The sequence below is a fragment of the Nipponia nippon genome, unplaced genomic scaffold (genome assembly GCF_047370975.1).
Source record: "Nipponia nippon isolate SJK-2023a ecotype South Korea unplaced genomic scaffold, ASM4737097v1 scaffold_4, whole genome shotgun sequence".
In the NCBI taxonomy this organism is placed as follows: domain Eukaryota; kingdom Metazoa; phylum Chordata; class Aves; order Pelecaniformes; family Threskiornithidae; genus Nipponia; species Nipponia nippon.
Window position 1 is genome coordinate 109,873,868 of NW_028262358.1, and position 18,403 is coordinate 109,892,270.

Genomic DNA, 18,403 nt, shown 5'->3' on the forward strand with positions numbered 1-18,403 from the left:
ATAAGATTCCTGGTTTGACTTTCAGATCTCCTTTTTCTTCCTTTCCAATGATTGTGAAGGATGCTTAGAGTACATTAGAATTTTTAAATCAGTAGATTATTCCTTCCCTGTCTTGGATATACTTTTGAATTAGCGCGTAGTGTCTTATAGGCATGGCTAAAAAGAAGAAATAATAGAATAAAGATTGTGAAGGCACCAGTAATTTGGGCACGTGGCTTTTTTACCACACATTATATTCATATAAGAAAGCAAGCATCTATTTGGCTACCATCGAAAAAAATCCCTGAGTAAAATCAAGCCCCAAATCCCTACTCCATGAGGCCACATGATCTCACATGCTACCTTCAGAGTGTGATCAGACCACAAAGCAAAGGTGACTTTATTACACAGGTATGTGCTGGATTTTCCTCGGGGCGAGGGTGGGATTCCCATGTGTCAGGGATTTGCATCCCACCTTCCTGGTTTCAAAGTCTCTTCTGAGGAGAGCTCATTTGAAGAGGTGCTCTAGGTAGGCAGCAAGGATAGGGAAAGAGACTGACTATTTGTTTAAACCTCTATAGCCAACGTGAAACGTTTGCTCTGTGCAGACTGACCCAAGAAGTGGGGGCTGTAAGAAAATTAATTACTTATAATTTCTTCACATGCCAGGAATAGAAAAGAAGGTATAAATAAATAAATAACAAAGACACGGTGGGGAAAGAAATCCCTGATGCAATCGTAAGCTATCACCCCAGAATTACGTGCTGCAGGGTTATGCGTTGATCTGACTAACAGAACTCATAGTGTGCAGATCTACAGATCCATCTGCAAGTGGTGACAGCGATACTTCTGTTTCCCAAGGGTGAGCTAAGGCTAAATACATTCTTCCATGGTAATTACTACAGTACGCATACATGTACCTAGCCCAAGTCAGTGTCCAAGAGGGCATGATCAAAAATCCACTGAAATGAGTGAAAAATTTTCCACTGTCTTTAATGGACTTTGGATGGGATCTTGAAGCTTATACTTTAATGAACAACCAAATAGTTTTATGTTTAAAATCAGGAAAACAACTGGTGCAGGAACACAATGAGTACTTTTAATGGCATTGAAAGGCCACCAGATGGACAATTTTCAATCATAATTAAATCACTGTCCTCAAGTAGAGACTACATTGTTTAACAACTAAAAAGTTTTCAGATGAAACATATCAATCAGCTGAAAAAAGCATGACTCACCACTAGCTTTCCTCTTCTCATCCTCATTGCACAAAAACTCTTAAAAATTCATTTCAGTGTTTTTGTCCTCATTATAACGCTTGATCCCTTTGTCACTGCTAAACACATCCTCTTAAGCCAAAAATTTGCTAGAACTGTACTAATAAAACAGGGCTGCAATTTAATTTGCTATACTCAAAACAAGTCTTCATGGAGTCTCAGGTACACCTCAGTCGTGGCCAGAGCCTTTCTACACTTTTGATGTCCCCATTGTATAACTGATACCTGAACTAAAGACGTGTGCAGTCTTCAGCATTGCAGGAGCAAAGCTTTCCTCTGCGACCTTACTGTGTATCTACAGAAACAAGTTGTTTTAAGGATATTATGTAGGGGTGAGGCAAAAAGGAACCATCGTGGCTCTGTCCCCTTGTCATTTTGGTCTATTTAGTAACACCACCACCACAAATGCCCCAGTGCACAGGTGAGCTCAAAACAGCACTGAACCTTGCTGAGGCACAATATATTCACGCTGGTGTGAAGCTGTCTAGGTCCCATAGCATGCTGTAACTTACAGGCTTAATCAAGCTTTGAATAGGGATGGTGACCTTTTCTTTCTTCAGAAAGAAAGGACAGAAAAATAGATGGTCAGAAAAGGAGGGCAAAAGCTGTTGGGGAAATGAGATTGCAAGTCAAAGCAAAGCTATGTCTCTACTATTTTCATTTTTATTATTATAATAGCAACCACAACTACTTTTTATAGCCTCCCATTTAAAAAACAGTTCATGAACTGCAGGGGGTCCTAGAAATTTAATTGCAATTTTTTAAAATGTTGTACTTAGTTAGAAAATATATGTTTCTAAACTCTCCTTTTAAACTCCACAATCCTGCATAAGTATTTACAATAACAACTATCATAAAAGCTGTGTATTGGGGATGGGGAATAGAAATTGAGAAAGGGAAATATTTTTTTTATTTTAAGGGCATATTAAATATTAGTCTTGGTTTAATTTTCTTTGCGAACATTCACTTTGCCAGGACCATGTCTAGTTTAGAACGGCGTTTATCAAACATCCTTTGTAACCTTGAATGTGCACATCGGTTTTGAAGAGTACAGCATCCTGGCTAGGGTGATCCTACTGGTTCTTCTGGATTCTCCTGAATGCTGCTGCGCTCTCCTTTTGACAGAGACAACTTGGGAAGTGCAGACTTGAGTCCAAAGCTTGGGAATGTTCTGAAAAGAGGGGTTTGCATTCTGCTCACTTCTATTTCTTCTACATTTGGCTCTCCTTCACCTCTGTGTATTCTAATGTGGAATCATCTATCACGGTTTGTTTGGAACAAACATTGGAAACCTGCTCCTGGTGCTCTATGGATCCATGCATGATGGCCTCTTGGAAGCATGATGCAATGAAGTATGATAGGAAAAGTTACACCTTTTTTTGAGATTTCATTTTTTGAAACCACAACAGAAGTTGTCGGTTCCTTGCCATAGCCTTGTGGTGTCTTTTTCTGAATTTTCTCCTGCTACCACGTGCCATCTTATACGTGGTTACATTTAAATTACTGGGGAAAAATTAAACCAGTCTGAAGCGACCATTAAGGATACCAATAGATATCTCCTGTTTACCAAAACAATGTCTGAACAAAAGGGGAAACTAAACTCTATTAAGCATAAAGGATACGTTGGGCTTGTTTGTTAAGACTTGACCTAAAAAGAATGACTTGCTATTTGCTTTGTAGCGTGCTTTGGGATATTAATGACTGTTTAGCTAACAAGGATTTTGAAAGTGGTATCTTTTTTTACACTTAATTTCACTTAGAGCTCTGCTAGTGCGTAACTAATTAAAAAAGCTTCTGGAGCTGAAACCTGGCTCACTACAAGCTGGGTAAAAGCATGTAGAACTGCTCAGCGTTCAAGTCCTGCTCTGGACTTGGTTGTGTCACGATTCAATAACCAGACTGATCACCAGCAGATTATCAGCCATTTACCTCAGCAATGGCTTCTCCAGCACTTGGAGAAACTCCAGCATCACAGTCCCCTCTTTTCTGTGTGAGCTTCTTTAGATATTTAAGATCTACTGCTTAGAGGACTTTTAAAATTTGTGCTTACATAAAATACATTTTAAAGACATCATCTAATGACAGTATGTGCTGAAGATAAAGCTGCTGCTGCGTTAAGGTACTGAACAATATCAAACACCTCTCCTCTTGTTTTGGTAAGACCGTGTGCTGGTATCCATGTATTGGTACTGACAAGCAGCTCAGAGTTCATCATGAGAAATGATGGGAGAGAAATGGTAAAAGAACCATTTTATAGCTCCTATTGCAACCTCAGAACCAAGACTAATCTTTACTTCTATGCAGGAACAATGACTGGTGAATACTTCCAGTTATGGGTTATGTCTATCAGTGATCCCATCTTTGCTGTTTCTCTGGTTAGGGAGCATTTTTCCGTGACTTACATTCCTGCCTCCACTACCCACAAGTATATTTCTTTGCTGTCCGCTTTTAATCAGCAGAGGAGCCGTGTACTGCGCACTCACTGAATATGCGCAGACATGTGCATGTTTACCAGATTAACAACCTCCAGGATCCCGTTGGATCTGAATTCCTAGCAGTGAATAGCTGTTCCCAGCAGTATGATTTGGAGCCCCTTCGTGAATCCCAGCTCCACAAGGTGGCTCTCGATTCCTTTAAAAATACCACTGTGTTTGTGGATTAAACACATCCTAGAAGGATCTTGACAACGCTGTTCAGGGCTTTATGGACACACAAGGCTACAGGGGAACCCAAGATCCCCATCAGCATGCTGTGTATTTTTCTTTCAGTGAAGCTGGAAGCTAGACAAAGTCTGACACTATTAAAGTATTATAATTTGAAGGAATGTTTCACGTTAGCTGTTCAATAAAATCTGAAAAAGGAGAAAATAAAGGCATTATACCTGCCTGGAATGTGAAATGGGACACTGAAACACCCACTGCCTGCTCTGTTCCTTTGTGGCTGCTAAGATCACCTTTTCTCCTAGAAGCGTCCTTCCCCTACTCTGTATCTCTGTGGTATCAGGTTAACATAGTCACCAAGTACTGAGGGGTGCAACCTCTGCCAGTATGGACAGCGAGATAGCAGCTTGGTGCTCCTCTGGAAAGGTGAGGACCACAATGACGTCTTTACCTGACTCCAGCCAGCACTTCAGCATCCCCAGGCAGACCTCCCAAATCACTTCGTTGCTGACCACACATTAGCATGGCTTCAGGTCACACAAGGAGGTTGAACCCAAGGAGTTTTACCTCCTAGAGCAGCTCATCTGAATGTGAGGTCCTCCCCTGTGGTCTGTGTCTCCAAACACCCCTCGTTAGATGATCGCAGATGATCACCAGCTCTCTGAGGCATGGACAGTCACACGTGAAACTGGAGTGAGACTGTGGCATCGCAGTGCACCTCTGTGAGACGGGCTGGGCTGCAGCCTATGCGCAAGGCAGAAGCTGATGGTGAGAACCGCATACTCAGTGCATAAGACTGGATAAGTCTGCCCTCCCTCCTGGGTGCAGTATTGCTGCTTTTGGCAGTCAAAAATTCAACTTCATGCTGCTCACATCCTAAGAACAGCTCAAGAAAACCTGAATAAACTTTGGGAAAAAAGTTATCTGCTTTCTGTTGTTTTGGATGTTTGAGGTTGTATTTTCAAGTTTTCCACAGCAGGGCAAGAAATGTATTTTAAAAATAAAATTTGAGAGTCGAAGCTATATCATAAACACTATCGCAAGGCAATGCTGGGTGTGTCTGAGCTGTAACGTTAAATTCATTCTTCTTCTGGCTTCCTTCAAAGCTCCGCTGAGCTCAGCCCCTCCCTGGTTATCCTCTCCTGCCGAGCTTGCTGCAACCCCTACGCTTCGTGGCTGCTCCCACCTTTGTCCCTTCGCCTGCCGGCTTCTTGCACAACTGTCTCTCCCTGCCTTTGCCTCCACCGCGCTTCTGCTTGGCACAGCTTTTCCCCTGGGCCCTTTCTATAGTGTGGTCTCTTTTAAAGATCAGTTAGAGTGAAGCCATCTGCTTCTTGTTTTCCTAATTTCCCTTTTGTTTTCTGCCTGTCTTTAAACATGAGTTCTTCCATGGAGAGATGGTGCAAAAATCAAATTGTGGGTCCTCATAACTATGTATATTTTCTATGAACTTGAATCTGGTAGATCTGCCCTGTGTTGATCTGCACAATCTTTAGGCAGTTGAGGTTGCCTTTCTGCTCTAACTCTTTGTCGTAGGTGTCTGACAATGGGCAAAGACTCTGGGGAGAATCTCTGCTACAGAAGTTCATATCCTGAAGCCAGCACAATTTCATGAGCAATATCCCGAAGGATAGGCCAAAGGACATATCTTTCAGTCCAATATGTAGTTTTTAGGTTTTTACATGTAGAAAGTCTGCAGTCAAGAGCCAGAAATGTGATATCAGCAATGGAACCCAGTTCATTAAAAATTCAAATCAATGGAAACAACAGGACGTATTATTTATCTAAGCCTTGAATCAATCTGACTACTATGTGTAATGATCTTAATTAGAAAAGTGAGCCGAAGCAGGAAGACAGTCTGTCTCCTGGCTTTGAAATTATCATACCCCTATCAGTATGCTTGGGTAACTTGTAATTAGGGACAAAGGTTACACATAATTTTATATGCTGAAAAACCGGTTTTATACATGTCATTTCAAAAAATATTTAAGAAATAGACACAAGACTTGCTACCCCTATTACGCTTTGATTTTTTGCTGCTAGATTACTAGTCTGCACTAATTATTTGATGGTCTTAAGAAACACTGATAGAAGCTTTGCATTTATATAGAGCCTGGATACTGATAACTAACTAGTAATATCAGTATTAGTTTTTGTACAACTTCCCTTCCTATAGTTTGGTAGGTTTTCATATCTCTGTTTCACCTGCATGGAAAATGCAGTTCAGAAAAGCAGCATGGGTTGTCCAAAAGCAGAGAGCAAGCGCTTGCCTGTTCCAAAACTTCACTGGCACGTTACACCAGTATGCCCAGAATTACACCAATACAGTTCCCCGTGCAGTCACCCCCACTTTTCTTCTTGTCCTGCTTATCTTCAACTGCTGCCATTGAATATGAAGTGTTCTGGTTCTGACAAATTGACAGAGTCCTGTGATTACGCTTTAACATTTTTTTTTGACCAGCTGTAATTAGAAAGCAGAAGTCCTAACTCCGAGGTCCTGCCTCATCAAAGCAGTCACTTCCACGCTTAATTTAACCAAGTTCTTCAATGTAGTTAAATCCACTGAGCAGGCCCACTGCCTGCTCACAGCGTCGCGTCACACACGAGCACCGCTCTCAGCAGGAGCAATGCCTCATCTTCTGAACTGGAAGACAACTCCTCCTGTTTTATCACAGATACAGCTGCCCTGATTTTTTTCAAGGTAGTATTTAATCTTAGAAATTCATTACAAAAAGATCAAACTCTTTCTGTCGCACGAAATGGCCTTGCTTTCCCAGAACAGTATTTCCACAAACAAAAAATATGGAAATTAAAATCACAAGTAGGATCTGTTTCATCAAAGTATTAGCTACAGTTCTGTGAGGCTGACAATCACCTTTTTAACATGTCAGGAATTACATGCGTAATTCTCTTTAATGGGTGTTACAAATGTTCATCCCACACTGAAAAAAGATCACAGTTGGTATGAGTAATAACTTTTTTTCTTGAACATCAACAGTTCCCCTCTAGGTCTGTACATATCCTCCAACATCAATGTAACCACAGCTGTCAAGGCAGCCTCACCTCTTTCTATGTATATTTTAGCTTTAATTTTTTCCCATGCTTTCACTTAGTGGACCTTTTTTTTTTTTTTAAGGGGCCTAAACCTGTTCTCCAATTTTGTGGGCAAATTCATTGCAATAACAGATCTCAGTGTTTAGACATCTTTAAACATTATTATTAGCGTGCAAAAAATTAGAGACCTACATCAAGATCTAGAGGTTTGGGTTTTTTTTTTTAATTGAAAGCGAATTTCAAATCATAGTTTCCCTCATTCAAGGATCTCCAAGCACTTTACACAGTTAAATGAGTTCTTGTGGCCTCCTTTTGTACAGGCAGTAGCAGTTTCCCCTTCAACAGCTTCGGCACAGCCGCCCCCGCCGCGGTCACCCGCTGTGTGTACCCGGCCAGGGCGACGCAAGGGCAGGGACGCAGGAGCTCAGCGCAAAGGCATGGCGGTGGGCTGGGGCTGGAGGGGCATGTATCCCCTCCATTCCCTGGGACACTGCTGTGGAGAAGTGTCCCGTGTCCCCTCAGTGAAGCACTCAATGTCCTCTCAGAGGTGAAGCACCCATGTCCTCTCAGTGAAGTGCTCATGTTCCCTCAGAGGGGAAGCACCCATGTCCCCTCAGTGAAGTGCTCATGTTCCCTCAGAGGGGAAGCACCCATGTCCCCTCAGTGAAGCACTCAATGGCCCCTCAGAGGTGAAGCATTCATGTTCCCTCAGAGGGGAAGCACCCACGTCCCCTTAGGGAAGTGCCCAATGTCCCCTCAGTGAAGCACTCAATGGCCCCTCGGTAAAGCACTCAATGTCTCCTCAGAGGTGAAGCACCCATGTTCCCTCGGTGAAGTGCTCCATGTCCCCTCAGAGGTGAAGCACCCACATCCCCTCAGGGAAGTGCTCCACGTCCCCTCAGAGGCGAAGCACCCCATGCCACCTGAGCGGGGACGCGCCCACGTCCCCTCGCAAGGGAAGGGCCCCGCGCCCCCTCGGTGCCCCGCTCTCCCCTCGGGGCCCCAGGGGGCCCCCGGCCACCGCAGTGGGCCTGCGCCACCCCAAGCAGCGCCGGGGCGCAGAGGTCCCACAGCGCCTCCGGGCCGCACCGCCAAGAGCTCTTAGCCAAGGGCGAGGGGAGACGGGGAGACGGGGCGGCAGGGCGATACCCAGGGGCGCCCGAAGCCGCCGGCAGGGCGGGCGATGGCGGTCCCCCCGCCGGGGACAGGCTTGACAAAGGCAGCCAGGCCGGGGCTGCCCGGCCCCGCGGCGACCGCGGAACGCAAGTGCCGGGGCTGCCGTTTCCAGGCCGGCCCGCAGCGCCGGCGCTCGGCGCGGTTGCCATGGTGTGGGCCCCGGGGCGGCTGCCGGCATGGACGAGGAGGCCACGGTGGGGGCCGGCGCAGGGAACGGTGGGGGCGGCTGGCGGAGGGCGCTGGCGGAGCGCGGCGGCTGCGGCCGCGTAGGAGGCGCTTCCCCGCCGGGCGTTCAGCGGCTGCGGGCTGGGGGGGGGGGGTCCGGCGGGAGAGCGGAGGCGCCGCTGGGCGCTGCCTGCCCCGGCCCGGCCCTGCCCCGCCCCGCCCCGCCTGCCGGGCACGGCCGGGGCCTGGAGGCGGCGGGCGAGGCCCTGCCCGGACCCCTCGGCGAGGCGGCCGCGGGGTCGGCGCTCGGCAGCCGGCGGCGGCGGGGGCTTTGTCCCGGCCGGGGGCCGGTGCGGGGCCGCAGGTGTGCCGGCGGGTGCGCCGCCAGCCGCCCCGCCAGCCGCCCGCCCGGGCCCAGGGGAGCTGCCCGTCCCCAGCACGCTCCTGTGGGGTGCTTCTGAAAAACACCTTTTTGTAATCTGTTGTTTTCCCTCTTCGCTGCTTCCTCCTCCGGTTTCTCCAGGAAGTCGCCCTTTCTCCCAGCACGTCTCCTCACCGCCTTGCGCAGGCTTTCTGCCACTGCTTCTGTTTCTTCACAGTTCCAGAAATTTATTTTTACTTTCATCTCCCCCTCTCTGCTTTTTGTCTCTGCTTCCATTTATGATGTTCTGTGGTTTTTTTCAAGCCATGTCATGTGTGCTAGGTGTGGATTATTATTCCCCTTGCACTAATGTTCACATACACAAGAGCTCACGCTTGCCAGCTAAAATTATTTGTTCACAGTTATCTAGGACTGATAGCAAATGCTATGATTACTTGGTATCAACAAGAGCTAACATAAGGGGCATAAATATTCTCCTGTGAATAATCTCAAAAGCTGTGCAATAGCCTAGTAATGGTGCCATTTGTTTTACTTGAATGCATGTGAAACTCCGTATTTTTTTTTCCTTTTAGAGAGATTTTAATGAACGCTGTGCTCAGTGTTCAGAAGTGAACTGGGGTCTCACTGATGGAGGCAGATTTTATTGCAGATCTTGCCACAATGTTACTGAGGTAAAAAGCTAAGCTACTGGCCTTGGAAAAGGTTTATTTTGACTGTTTCTTGGGTTTATATTAAGAAAATGTTAGATTTCCTCTTTGGCATTAGGAGTTGAAGGCAGTATTGTGATTCTTCCTTTTTCATGCTTTACTTGAGACTGTTTAAAACTAATGTTCCTTGAAATCACAAAATTTAAAATGAGCTGTTTTAAGATGCTGTGTTGCTGTAGCTGTAGTGCCAGCACGCTGTCTAGGTGCATTAGAGTTATTGCCTGGGTATTGATGCACTTCAGTACAGCACCAATGTAGGCAAACCCTGATGCATGTCACCTGTATGTCCAGGATAGTAATCCTCCATTTTTGCAGTTTCTGAATGAAAAGTTCAGAATGTTCTGTCTCCCTTTAGTTTAGGAAATTTGAACAAGTTCTTCCAGTATGTTTTATGGTGGGACAATCTAGGCAAGTTAGGCCTGGCTTTTTTTCTTGCTAAGATATATTCCTGTTTTGCAGAGAACTAGAGAAGTTGTAAATGCCGATTTTGTTTCTAATGTAAGAATCCAGACAATCTCCAAAGGTTTAAGAAAGCAGGAAAAAACAGGTATGTATGAGTTTCCCTCTGTATTTTGCATAAGAGTGGCTGTTCAGCCAGGGTTCACCTAGCCCATTATGTCTTTGACAGGGGCCAAAAGCAGATAGCTAGGAAAGACTGTAAGAACTGGAACAAAAATACACCCCGCAAATGCTGTCAGTACCTCAAGTGCTCACCTTTGGTGACTTCCTGAGCCACAGGTGACCTTTGTGAGCCCAGTGGTGTTTTTTTGGCATTGAACAGAACTATGTGTTACTTATTGCCACTTTGATTTGTGGAAGCCAATACTCACTAAAGATACTGGTGGCATGCATTCAGATGTGGTGATCCCTTTGTTCCTTCCTTGTGATGGCTATCACAAAACCAGAAAAGTTGTCTGTCTTCGTAAGTGAGATGTGATGGTGATCCAGCTCTTAGAATGTCAGTCTGGCTTGCACTACAGGTACTTGGCCCTGTAACCTACACACAAACCTACATGGAGGAGATTTCATGCAGTTACAATAGCTAAACCAGCATTACATCTTTCATCCAGAGTCACTTCTGTACTTTTAATTTCATGATTCAGAAGAACAGTAGTCATTACCTATGATGATATATGCCGTGAGGATGTTATGGTAAGGCTGCTGCTGGAGCTATGTATGTATACTGTGATGGCTGGATAGATGTTTTACTGTTGTGGCCACTTTCAAAAATCAAAAATGCATTACAGTGCTAAATGAAGCACAGGGTTATCTTGGTCTCTGATACGCTGACCTGTCTTTGCTCTGCTGCGGTGGCAGTGGATTACTACATTCCTTTGAAAAGAAAAATTGCGGGGAAGCGAAGGGAGGAGTGAAAAGAGGAACAACTGTAACACCTTCACTTGTCCTTATCCTGTGTTGCTCCTAAAGTCTGAGCTGTGTACCACTTCAGACTTTTTATTTCTCCTGTTAGGAAGGTCATTAGCCATCCCCCAGGCTTCTTAAGAAAGCAATCCTTAGCTTTATACAGTCCCTTCTGTGAGCGCAGTTACATTATACTATGGCAGCTTATTTTCACGCATTTCTAGGAGTTAGCTGTATCTGTGGTTAACAGTTAAAGCCAACATCATTAAAGCAGGGCAGAAGCTTTGGGCAGATAACTTCTAAGATGATGAGATGCGAGGTGTGATTGGAAGGAAAAATAATGAAGAACAGGTGTGGAGGAATGAAAAGGAAGGTGAGAAATGCAGAGAAAATTTCTAAGACCAAAAGCCTGTAGAAAAGAAGTTGTAAATATAGAGAAGTAAGGGCAAAAAGTAAATCTAACACAGTCTGACAATAATGAACAGATTGGAGAAGGCTCATTCCTTATGAAATTCATGTTGTGCTGAGATCTGCTAGAAGCTCTGAATATCTGAGAAAGTTTCTTTCATTTAAATGTGTATGATTCTGTGGGAGAGAATGGTGAAGAACGTGGTGATATTGGTTGTTTTGCCTGACTCACCACCACAATGTGTTCCAGTTTTCTGTGCTGGGGATGGGAAAGAAATGATCATATTTCATTTTTTAATGACAGGTTCTCAGTTATTTTAAAACTGGTCACTTAACAACTCTCCACTGGATTGCCACACTAGAAATTATAGTGAAATATATTATTCTTGGGAAATGTGCTTGTTCAGTAGCTTTTCTTCTTGATTAAGACTGTGGATAAATGGAAGTTAATGGAGTATTCAGTGTAGCTGGTCTTTGCTCTAAGATCTGAAAGTATTTAATAGAGAGACATATCTCTGTCCTGATACGAAGAGAACAGAACATTAAGTGGAAATAAGTGTGCATAAGGCTAAAAAACCCCCAAAACACTACAAACAAAAAAAAAACCCTTATTTTTTTTGTTTTTTTACTTAGATGGAGGCTGTGAATGGTATGTTTGTGAAGGCTTTCAGCTTGTGCTCAAGAAACAAGCTGAAGCTTTGGAAGCGTTAGGAGTACATCCACAAATGAAGGTATGTAGATGTCAGTGTGAGTTCTGTACGCTGTGAGTGGGGTGCTATGTGAAAAGATTGTAGTTTTTAAAGTGAATTGAACAACTCCCTGTTTAAAAATACTGAGCATATGAAAACCAACTTAGTTTCTCTGGTAATTTTAAAACATCGTTTATAAATCACAGTTAATAAAATTAGAGCTGGAACATTATTCAGATTCCTGAGTTAGAAATTACACTCTGTTCTCTCAGCAATTAATGACCTTGTAAACTTTGCACTAATCACTGTCCATTTGTATTTATCAGGATGAAATTCTGTGCAATTTTTGGAGGCGTTATCTTCAGAAGAGCAAACAGGCGTATTGCAACAGACCGGCTGGGGAAACTGTCAAAGCATTCTCAGTAAGTGAAAAGCTCAAATCCCATGAGATGTTGGGTACCTTTTTAAAAAGCAACAACAGAAACCTTCTATGTTCAAGCTACACATCTAGCTTGTATTAATGGCACTTCAGTATGAAGGACGTCTTCTCAACAGGGTTCCACGTGTCCATTTTGTTGTTTGGGGTTTTTTTTCCCATTTTAAGAGACAAATACTTCTCCAAGTATGGAAAACTGCTTGTTTAAAAATACTGCTTTGTCTTGGCATAGATAGTCAGCAGATAGAGCAGAAATCACGATACAAAATGCATCATCAACTACCATCCTTTCTTGCCTGCTCTCTTGAAGTTACTTATTTCATCAGGCTTTGATTCTATGTATTGCCAACTTTCTGGTCATTGTAGCAGACTGAAATGTAATGTAATCACTAGAAATCTTTTTATCTTGAGCAATCCTTTAAAAATAATTTTTTTGCAGGGTTTCTTTAGGTACCGGTGATTCACAGAGAAAGTAAAAATGTGAACAGTTTGGGTTTAAACTTCATTTACTGTTGATCTTGCATCTACCGTGCTTTATTTGGTTTCCTCAGATTGAAACAGTAACTAACAGTAGATAATACGATGACTTATTTACAAAAAACAGGTATGCGATAGCAGTACCGATGTGGACAGTGAACCAGAGAGACCTAGCCTTCTTCACTTGTTGTCTCTCTCTGAAAGTGAGGGGGATCTACAAACTGATTGCAGCTTTGCCTCATCAACTAGCAAGGTCTCAGGTAGGAGCAATGAACTGAACTACCTGGAAACCATTTTTTGTATAGTTTTTAAAATATAAATATATAAAAAGTGTATTCATGTACAATGAATTGGAGGAACTGGTTGGAAAGTGTAAAATTTTCAGTCCTGTTTGCCACTAGAGCACTTTATATGCTACGAGAAATAGCAGACCTCCCCCCTAAACCCCACCCAAAGAGAAGAAAGTTGAACAGGACCTTGAAATACAATGGGCAATGCAGGAGGAAGTTCTATTTTATAATAAGTTTGCTCCATGCCTCCTGTTTGGAGTCAGAGAAAATTGCTCATATCTGCAAAGCTAGATGTTCACAAACATGGCAGCTTTAGAAAGTAAGCACTTGTTTAGCTAATAGCAGAGCTGTCAGTCGTGACTTTGATGTTAAAAAACATGAGTTTGTTCTTTTGGGGGGGTATTATTTTTTTTTCCTATCCTGTAGATCTATTTAGCTTTCTAATTTTTTTCCTTCCAGTATTTTCAGTACTTCTGTATCTTTTGTCTCTGCATTCTTTTTACTGCTTTTCCTATAACCCCTTCTGTCAAAAATCTTCTGTTAGCATTCCACCAGTTTTTCCTTTCTGATCACAATATCAACTTGAAAATAGTTACAGAATGCTAAACATTTTAATTAAAATGTTATAGAAAATTAGAGTGTTTGGTGCTACTGGGCAAGTGTAATGCCAGAGAATGCTGCAATGTCTGATACTGGAAATACATTTCAAGGCATATTTGAAAGCCTTTGCTTGCATTTTAAGCTTCTGATGTTTTTCTTTTTTGCTTTATCCTTTGCTTGCCTCTTCCTTCTTTGTCAGTTTCAGTGTTTCTTGTTCCCCTGTTATGTACTGTCATCTTTATGTCCCATTCCTGTTCTTCTATGATATTACCTGTGTGCTTTCCAAGAATGGAATCTTGTTCATGTTTTTCTCTTTATTTCATAAAGTTCAGAAATGGTAATAGAATGAGAAACTTGATCTCAGCAATTAAAAAAAATTAAGAAATTTTTAAAAATCCAAACAGAATTAGAGAGGGGAAAAAGGTGCAAAAATGGTGACAATTTTTGTGAATATAATATGAGTACCTTTCATTCTTAATATATTAAAGTGGCAGAATTTTCAGGTAAAGAGTCACTGTATGTTTGTACATGTAGCAGATCTTGGGTGTTACACAAATATATATTATATAACAAGGAAAGAATAGAGTGGAAGAATTCTAGTGAAATTATTCCATTGAATTTTCTTCCCCTTTTTGATGTCTAGAGGAACTCCTTTCTTCCTTGGTATTTGTGTCTTTTATAGTTGATGTTTCTTAGAGTTTTAGAACAGCTAGATAGCCTTAAGATAGGCCATAATTTAATGTGTTCTTGGTCTGTTTCAGAAATTGAATTCAGCTTTAAGTAGTCATACCAATTTCACTAAAAGCACTTGAAATGGATTAAGAGTTCAGCAACACTAAAAGTACATTTTAGTGAAATCAAACAAACATAGGAATTGTTTTGTATATTGGAATTTAAGACAAGTAATACTAGATGTGTTCTAGTTGGTAATAAATTGTTGTGAAGATTCATAGGTTTCCTTTTCTGTGCCATTTTTACTGAGCTGTTATTGCTATAGACTGGAAACCTCATTTTTTTTTTCCTAAGAGGCTTGTCCAATGTGCAAGCATTTTTTTTTTGTTGTTATTTTTGTATAGGGATAATAGCAAATTCCACTGAGTATAGCACTGAGATATTGCTAGAGAAGCTTATTAAACTCTTAAATTATTATATGTGTCTGACTGTGTGTTGTCATGCCTTGCATAAGCTGGAAGAAATAAAAGGAAATTCTGTGCCATCATTAAGGCCACAAATAGAACGAGGATTATTTTAAATTGAGTTGAATGTGAAATTAATAATGAAGCTTCAGTTGTGAAGCTGGCTTTAAGCACAAGTATCTATGTAAAAGGTGAAACTGTTGACTAAAAGGATTAACTGGTGTTCCTGCTTCTTTTTCCTCCGACGCACCTATGCGCGATAGACCTCGTAGGATGCTCTCATCTAGACCTTGTCTTAGTCGGTACGAGGGGTATGTTTGAGCCGGTTCTTTTAACCTGTTGCTGTGTCCCTGGTGCTACTGGCCGCCGTTTTAGGAGCCGGTAGGTGGCATCACAGACCAGTTCTGGCTCAGGAACACGCTATTTGCAGTGTCTGTCTTCTTCATATTGTGTGTCAGTGGGCGCTGGAGCTCTACCGCTGACCGCTGTCACCTTACAGGCTTGGCTGTCACCTGCCAGCATAACCGTGGAGCTGCCAAGCTCTCTCAAGTTTTGCAGGCTGCTTGCCATGGCCCTGCAGCTCCCATCCAGGGAGCTGTGGATCCAGCCCTCGCTGTTCCTTTCTCAACAGGTGAACAGTCTGTGGGGAAACACAGTGAGAAAAATCTCTACAGAATCGATGCTGATATTTTGTGCTGGTGTGCTTTAAATACAAACCACTTTCATTTGTCCTAGCTGGGTCATGATGTAGGGAAGAAGAGAAGCTTTTCTTTTTCTCTTCCTCCTTCCCTGAACTCCCAGGTTCCACTGCTCAAAAGGTTCCTAACTCATAGATCACTCCCCTAAATTAAATTTCTCATTGCTGCTTCTCTTAGTTTTCAGTGATTCATCTCAGTAAGGAAGTAAGGAGGTTTGGTTTTATGTTATTGGTTGTTCCCCCTGCCCTTTACCATTTGCTAAACTTTTGTTCTAAAGGTATTTTCTTTTTCACTGAATGTAGATATGTTTTTCAAAAGGATACTTATGTTTCCACAGTTAGAGGTTATATGGCAGATGGATACATACCTTAACCTCAGTAAAATTTCTGCATTGTAAATCATGTTTTTGTCAAAGTCCTGACTGTGCTGAAGTTTAAAACTCTGTGTTTTAATACCCAACTTCAAGGCACTGCTTTAAGCACACCACATTTTCCCTTGTTTCCCCACTGTTCCCTTCTCTCTCGAATGGAAAATAGCATTTCCAGCTCATAAGTACTGTTGCTTATATGTTGTATAAGAGTTAATGTCCATCTAGAACTCCAGGTTTAAGTGTAGCTCCCAACAAAAGGTCTGCTTTGATGGGTACCAGAGTGAGTTTTGTCTCTTCATATGATCCAGTGTCTTAGTCAAGTGAAGTAGCAGTTTGTGAAACAGGTTGTCATCTCAAGTTGTGGTAGATGAATAAATTAGCGTTAAGCTGTTTAGTAGAAAAGTACACAAACTACTCAAAGTAATGATTTCAAAATGTTACTAGTTGCTGAACAAGAGGCCTTGTATATTCCTTTATCTCGTTTTCTGTATGCCATGGATTGTGTGTATATCATATCAATTACTTTTTCTTTCTTTTCTGTTTTTAACATAAACCCAAGAAAGCACCTCTGTGTGCTCTGGATCGGTAGATGGTACCTGGTATTTAATGAAGAACCAAAAGGACAAACTGAGGATGACGATGCCAATGACCCTTTCATTTTGTTACATGGCATTACTCTGGTTGAGAGAACCAATGACGTTATCTGATCTCTTAAGGTATGAATAGTCTCTAGTGAAATATTTGTTGCATTTATAAGTAATATATTTTTTAAAAATCGGATCTGTACTATTGCCCCCTTACTAATTTGCTCAGTGATAGTGAGAAGTTCTCTATATTTAGTTGTCGTATCTTTTCTTTGACATAACAATTTGTGCTGCTGCTTTTGGAGTACATTCTCCTCTGGCAATGAATCTCAACTGTAAAGGAGAAGATTTTGGAACTAAAGAAGTTTTTTATCCTTCTTCAGAATTTCTTAAGATTCACTGGAGGTGCATGTGGTCACACTTTTGCTATTTTTGCTGTTGTCAGCATGCCAGAATTAAATGAGTAAACATTGTCCAGGACTTACATCAGTGTCATCATACAAACAATACCAGCAGTATATAGTGATCTGAAAGGTAGCTAAGTAGCTTCACGCAATGGAGCTGGGCACAGAAATTAATATATGAAGTCCTCTTTTGTCTTTGTATCTTTGTATCTGTAATTATCAGAGTTCAGAATAATACAGCTTTTAATATAGTAGAAATAAAATGTTCTAATAATAGGGTTTGATGCTAAATGGAGACCAGACTATTGCCAACAATGCAGTTCCCTTCTCCCCCTACAACAAGGCTATGACTACATCCCATGTTTACTTAAGGAATGAAAAATAGTTCAGCTTTTCTTGTTAGCAATAAATATTTTAAATCGGGCGCAAATAATTTAAATTCAGGAATTCTTAGATTTTCCTTGGAAGACCTTTTGTATACTGATACTCCTTTTTAACTAGTGTTGAAATACTGGGTATTTCTAAAAAGATGGGGAAAAAATGTTACTTTGCCAAAATTTAAGGAACAGAAAGACTCAAGTAACTGTACGTTGGCCATTCAAATTGCAAACTCAGACAAAATAAAGGAAAAACTGATTCAAAATTCAGTTGATACAGTAGATTTCAGTTCTTTAATTATTTTTTTTTTCAAATACATAACCTGTGAGGTAAAAGGCAAGGCAATGAGTGCATCATCCCCGACCTGTGGTGCATGTAACTAGTATTGCTGCTGGAAGTGTGATGAATGCAAAGGAAGCTTACCCCAGAGCTTGATCTTCCGTCATGGCCTCTCTCCCCCTGGAGTGCCAACTTCCACCTGCAGCTTTCTAGCTTTGTACAAGCTTTCCAAGAAGGATGGGTATTGAAGAATGCTCTTTTGCAAGTACTTTTAAAAAAGCAGAGGTTTGTGTGTCTCTAAGTACAGTAGTTAATGCTAGCTAATTTATTTCTATGCAAAACAATGTTAAACTCTTTGATTTAACTTTAGGGGCTGGCTGTTGCCTTCATCGATCAGAATTGCGCAAACCATGCATATTTGCATAACTGGTTATGCTGTTGTTGCATAAAGATGCTTGTAAAATGTTCAGCAAAATGCCACAGTATTCAGAATTCAATAAAGAAGTATTTATTGAGTGGATTAAGAAATAGTAGAACTATTCTAGTCTATTTCTAGTAGAACTAGAGTAGTTTTCAATAATAAGATTTGTTATTGACTATCTTCCTAAAAACATTCTGTAGGAATCGGAACTACTGTAGCGTACTCTGTGTTTTCATCAATGATTAGAAAATAAATACATAAATCCCGTCTGATAATGTTTGTATATGGCAAAAATCCAAGTAGTAAATTACAGTTACTGGGACGGAGCAAATGGTTCACAGTAAAGAGTTCTTGCTTAGCCCATCCTATTTGGAGAGAAAAATGAATAATTAAATATCTGTTCTCGGGTTACTGTATCTTGGAAACTGTTTTGGAAAGTATATGGGGTCATACAAGGCAAATACATCCTCA

The 18,403-nt window shown here is 41.7% G+C and overlaps 1 protein-coding gene across 3 annotated transcripts in view; it reads left to right on the forward strand.

The window, feature by feature from the left end:
• Window positions 1-8,180: 8,180 nt before the first annotated feature.
• Window positions 8,181-18,403, forward strand: part of TAF1B (TATA-box binding protein associated factor, RNA polymerase I subunit B) — a 50,303-nt gene continuing 40,080 nt past the window's right edge. The window contains exons 1-7 of one of the 3 annotated variants that reach the window (XM_087776317.1): window positions 8,181-8,340; window positions 9,266-9,364; window positions 9,860-9,947; window positions 11,804-11,901; window positions 12,186-12,281; window positions 12,900-13,032; window positions 16,426-16,582. In XM_087776317.1, the coding sequence (XP_087632443.1) occupies window positions 8,323-8,340; window positions 9,266-9,364; window positions 9,860-9,947; window positions 11,804-11,901; window positions 12,186-12,281; window positions 12,900-13,032; window positions 16,426-16,582 (689 nt within the window). In that variant the 5' untranslated portion in view covers window positions 8,181-8,322. Of the gene's footprint in view, window positions 8,363-9,265; window positions 9,365-9,859; window positions 9,948-11,803; window positions 11,902-12,185; window positions 12,282-12,899; window positions 13,033-16,425; window positions 16,583-18,403 lie in introns of all 3 variants that reach the window. The other 2 variants (XM_087776319.1, XM_087776318.1) reach the window with 2 other exon arrangements.